Source organism: Amaranthus tricolor, chromosome 7 (assembly GCF_026212465.1).
Source record: "Amaranthus tricolor cultivar Red isolate AtriRed21 chromosome 7, ASM2621246v1, whole genome shotgun sequence".
Taxonomy (NCBI): domain Eukaryota; kingdom Viridiplantae; phylum Streptophyta; class Magnoliopsida; order Caryophyllales; family Amaranthaceae; genus Amaranthus; species Amaranthus tricolor.
The window spans coordinates 20,580,331-20,586,330 of NC_080053.1; the positions used below are offsets into that span (position 1 = coordinate 20,580,331).

General features: G+C 31.2%; 1 protein-coding gene across 1 annotated transcript in view; it reads left to right on the forward strand.

The window, feature by feature from the left end:
- Positions 1 to 6,000, forward strand: part of LOC130817748 (DNA polymerase zeta catalytic subunit-like) — a 49,910-nt gene that overhangs the window by 25,851 nt on the left and 18,059 nt on the right. Inside the window, exon 23 of the mRNA XM_057683610.1 lies at positions 781 to 939. Coding sequence (XP_057539593.1) covers positions 781 to 939 — 159 coding nt within the window. The remainder of the gene's footprint in view (positions 1 to 780; positions 940 to 6,000) is intronic.

Sequence of the window (6,000 nt, forward strand, 5' to 3'; positions counted from 1 at the left end):
GATGTGAATATGCCAAAAAGGAAATATGACATTTGATTAGAATAGAAGGAATAATAATTCAAATAACATATAGAATAAGTAAAATAAACATCACAAATATGACATTTGATTAGAATAGAAGGAATAATAATTCAAATAACATGTAGAATAAGTAAAATAAACATCACATATTAATTGTTATGGAACAAATATCAAACGCATGACAATAGTTGATGGAGTAAATACATTAGACTTAATAAATCATGTGTGCTTTAGAAATAAGTCCCTTAGCGTAAGTTTTCATCTGTCATAATGGGAACAAATGCTCTTTAAGACAACAAAACATCTGAAGCAAGATTGCATGTTCATGTCTATTGGTGATGAAATATCGGTTAATTTTGTGAAGAAATTGAAATGGTTGAAGTAGAACTAGCATTACCATTAATTTATCAAGAGATTTTCCTATCATAGCTACACTAATTTTTCATTATCATTCCGACCATTTAATATCGACAATCAAACGGCCTGTATATAGTATCTTATCCTAATATTAAAGATGAAGTACTAGTTTAAGACATAATTACATAATAATTGTAATAGAAGAAATAGATGGATTGGAAAGTTGGCGCGTTACATCTATAGAGGATCTGAATTGAATGGTGGTTCTGGCATCTGGTCCTGAATTACCATGCACAGCAATGAAATTCTATTTCTGCTTCCATAATCTTTAAAGTTGTATTAAACCTATAATTTCCATCCCTGTACTTCATTCGGCTAATCATGTGCTTTCATCTGTTACAGATCTGTCGTCACTGTGGAGGTGGAGATTGGGTGGTGGAAAGCGGCATCAAGTGTATATCATTAGCATGCTCGGTGTACTATGAGAGGCGCAAAGTTCAAAAAGAACTGCGAGCTTTCTCTACTATGTCAGCTGCAGAAAAATTTTATCCTAGGTGCATGGTGGAATGGTTCTAAATCTACCGTAAGTTTACAAATCGGAATCATAGATGCTTCTGCTCTTTTCCCTTTAATTTGTGTTGTATAATGCAGTATATGTTTTTAAAATGTTTTATGGCCCTGCTTGTGGGTTGTGGCTGGACTTTTGTACAAATACACTGTAGATAACTCGAAAGTAGATAAATAGCTTGTATATGTATATATGGATAAACTGAAGTAAACCATCGCCTTCACAGTCTCGTGTGTATTCTAATGTTAATAGAGTATACTTGTAATTTACTTAATCCCGAGTGGCTTCCTAGGCAGGCAGTCGTTCCCACTGCACTTAGACTTCGAGTTGGGTGATTTACTACTTTCATAAATAACGGTTATTTGCAAATAACCATAAAATAACAAAATACTTAATATTAAAATAAACAAAATAAGAAAAACATAAAATAAAAATCTCAAAAACCCTCCTATGAAACTACTTTCATAAATAACCGTTATTTACCTATACTAACTCACTTCTCTTTAGCGAAGGCTACACATTTATTTATTTCCAGTGTAGCTGATAAAGGAGGGTTTGATCAGATGAATTGATGATTTCTAAGGCCCTCTTAAGCAGTGTTACGTTTAAGCAGTGTTACGTGAAATATTGGATGTATAATACAAGAATTAGGCAATTCCAGCTAGTTTGTTGGCAACCTTGCCATCGTTTCACTTGTAACACTTTATGTTATTTTGATATTGGATGTAAAAATGACTTTAGGTAACATATTTTGATATCTTATTTCTTGAAGATATTAGGTTTTGTAACACTTTATCTTTAAATAACACAATTATGTAACACTTTTAAAATTTTTAACACTTATATGTAGCACTTTTAAATTTGGTAGCACTAATATGTAATACTTTAAAATTGGTAACACTAGTTGGTAACATTTAATAATTAGTAACACTAATATCTAACACTTTAACAATTGGTAACACTGATATGTAATACTTTATAAATTAATAACACTAATAGGTAGCACACACACTTTAAAATTTGGTAACACTAAATATAACATATTTTATATTTGTAATATTAATAAGTAACACTTTTTATATCAGTAACCCATTTGTAATATTTTTTTAATTAATTATTATTTTATTTTTTTACTTTTAAAAAGCCCAGCTATTTAACCAACGCCTCATCTATTTAAGGAAGGAACGACCAGACGCTTGAAGCTAAGAGAGTTCTAATGCATTAAAATTCAAAAAACTATTAATATTGAATTTTTAGTTACTTTAATCCTTTTTTTCAATATTAATAATTCACCTAAATAATTTTTTAATATTTTATATCCTAGCTAGCTAATTAATCTTTCAAAATTTACAACTACTAATTAAAGAGGAGGGAAAAATAAATTTAAAGAATTTAGTTAAGTCTAAAAATTTTAAAGAAGAGGATAAAATTAAATTAAAATTTTAAAAAATAGCTCAATCTAACAATTTTAATGAAGAGGGAAAAAAATTATAATTAAAAGAAATATTATAAACCTGGCAATTTTAAAGAAGAGGGAAAAAAAATAAAATTTATTAACAAAAATTCAAACCAGCAATTCATTCTAAAAATCGAAGTTGAGGAGATTGAACCGCAAATACAGTAAACTGAAACTCTGAAGTCTGAACGAACCGTTTCCTTCATTTTTTCTCCTTCATTCTTCCTTTTCAATTCAACGCCACAATCACGTAATCAACCCAGCCCCTTCATTTTTCCCCCCAACCCTGCCAACCACCAACGGCGCGCTGTTTCTGCATCAGCCAGCAATCAGTGATCCTCCTGCCACTACTTCCTCGTCTTCCCCCATTAAATTTGTGGCTAGTAAATTTCCATCTTTAATCTCTTGATATGAATTCGTATTGTTTAATGTATAGTTACGGTTCAGATTCTGCTTCAATGACCTAGTTTTAATTTGCTATTTTTCGGAAATTGGCGTATAGTTACAGTTTTGTTTGTTGCCGATCAATGTCTTATGCTTGTTGCCGATTAATTTCTTAATCAATTTTTTAAATATCTTATACTTATTGCTGATCATAATCTCGATTGTTTAATATGTCATTTACAAATTTTTAATTTCTTTACTTGTTGCATTGTCAATTATTTTTTTATGATTGAGTAGCTGTTTTGAGTTTTGATTTGGTACTGACCAATGTTTGAATTCTAATTTGACAATAACTACACTATGTGATAATTTGAGTTATGCGTTTTATTTTGATTTTGAGAATTTTCTTTATTACTTGAGTGTAAAATTCATATAATTAGTAACCATTTTTCTCGCGCTCAATTTATTTATGGGTTATCTCTCGAGTTATACATGAGATTTATGTTTTTTGTAGTATTTTTAAGAAAGAGTTGGCCAATGTGTAGAGTGATTTGCAGAGTCTTTAATTCCTTCACTATAAGCTTTCGTAATTGCATAGTTGCTTTCAAAACCGAATAATTGCAAGTTATATACTTTTCTTCTTCATCTTGTTTGCTTTTTATCTTTTTGCCTTGATTTCCTAATTTTTGGGTTTATTTTTATTTTGTTTTTCATTAAAAATATCAAAAATACTAGTATGCATTGACCGGGTATGTTGTTGCTTTGATGTGTTTGGTTTGCGATTGTTGCTTTTGCTCAAAGTAGTGTATAGAAGTGTTGTGCTCTTTGTGAATGATACACTTTAGGTGATAATACAACTTTTGTGTGCCTATACATGTTGCAATAGTTAAGAACATTTCATTAACTAGTTAAGTTTATGATTGTTTTTCGTAGTTATGGAAAACCATTAAATTATCCTTGACTTTACATGATAGTGGTTTTAAGGTGTTCCACTATTGAAATTCCACATAAGTATTGATGTCCTAACACTTTTTTAGAGCCATATACTTGGTTTTATGTGCCCGAGCCTATGGATATGGATTGTCTTCATACGTTCTTATTTATAAATAAAATTAGCTTGTGTATTGCTTATGCTTTAGATAGGTTACATTGTTTTTGTGTCTTATTTGGTATGTTTTTGTTGCTGTGTTTAATGTTGTAATGAATTAACCAAAAGACTCGTTGTTGAACTACAAGACGTGCATTGATCTAACACATCCGCTCACTTGAACTACTTACTCACTGATGTGCTATCTCTGAAGTCTTGACCATTTCATGTTTGTCAAAACTTTTGCTATTATTTATGGATAAGGAGCAACTGCAAAATATTTGAGATGCATGTTTTTGACATGCTAGATATAAGGAATTACTTTCTAAACTTATTAAATTGTTTTGAAGGGTTAACTAAGGATACAAAATGAGTAGTTGGACCAACTTTTTACGGTATAGTAATGAATACGAGAAAGAGTGTTATCATCATTTTTGGTTTGGTAGAGATAAAGTGTACAATTATTTGATCGCAAATGGGATCATGCCAGGTACTGAAGGATGACAGTGTGATGAGAATGACACATCTTCAACAAAAATACTAATGTTGACAATTCACCTGATTTTCTAGATGTCATAAAACGTTTGATATATGATACTCATAGAGATGTGACAATCATGTTTCCACGTGACCATGTAGGGGTTGGAGAGGAGGCCAATTCAAAGGCTAAAAAGTTGTATAGGTTAGTAGAAGAGGGAAATGAAGAGCTATATCTTGGATTCAAAACATTTTCAAAACTTCCGTTCCTCATTCACATGTTCCTTTTAAAGTGTAAACATGGGACAACGAACACCGCTTTTACAAATTATTTGCAATTATATCGAGAAGCAGTACCAAATTCTAAATTGCCTAAATCTTTCAATGAGGCAAAGAAAGTGGTGAAAGATTTAGGTCTTCACTATGATAAAATCCATGCATGTCATAATGAGTGTATGCTTTATTAGAAAGAGCATGAAGGTGCTACATCTTGCCATGTGTGCCATGCCTCAAGATGGAAAGATAAAAGAGAATGAACATTTAGAAGATATGGATAATTTGTCATCTAAGGGCGGTCATTTAGTCCCGCAAAAGTAATTTGGCATTTCCCTTTAAGCCTATGCTTCAAAGTTTGTATATGTGTTCTAAAACAGCAGAGTTAATGAGGTGGCATGATGAAGAAAGGGTTAAAGATGATCTACTTTGACATCCTACTGATGGTGAAGCATGGAAACATTTTGATGAACAATACTCGGATTCTTCTGGTGAAGCACACAATATTCGATTAGGACTTGCAAGTGATTGATTAAAGCTATTTTGAACTTTGAGCACGCAACACAGTACATGGCCTGTTGTCTTGATCAATTATAACTTACCCCATGGCTGTGTATGAAGTCTGAATTCCTAATATTGTCTTTACTTATTCCTAGGGCCAACTCATGGAATTGAAATTTATGTCTACCTCCAACCATTGGTGGAAGAGCTCAAAAATCTTTGGGAGGATGGTTTGCACACTTATGATGCATCAAAAAAACAAATGTTCAAGATGCATGCAACTTTACAATCAACAAATGACTTTCTAGGATACACAATGTTGTCTAGTTGGAGCACCAAAGGAAAGTTTGCATGCTCTTATTATCATTATGAAGTTTATCACCGCTATTTAAATAATAGTAAAAAATCAGTCTATAGAGTGAATCGTTGATGGTTGGATGTCAATCATCCTTGGCGGCATGATATAAAGTCTTTTAATGGGGAAAAGGAGGAGAGGATAACTCTTACACCTTTAATAGGGGCTAAGATTGTTAGCTTATTGGAAAACTAAAAAAATATTGAAAAGTTGCAGTCGAAGAAGAAAAGTAAAGATACTTGGAGAAAATCATCAATCTTTACACTCTATCATATTGAAAAGATTGCAGATGTCGTCATCATTTGGATGTCATGCATATAGAAAAAAGCAATGAATCCTAATATCAAATATAAAATTTAGAACATGTTAATACAAATTAATCATCATGATATTAAAGTTCAATCACAATTATATATCAATAAAAATTGTACTAAAAAAAATTACATATTTTAAGAAATTTGATTTCATATAATACATTGGAATTTCGACCAATTGAGTAATTAAAGTCTTGTACTCCAAAA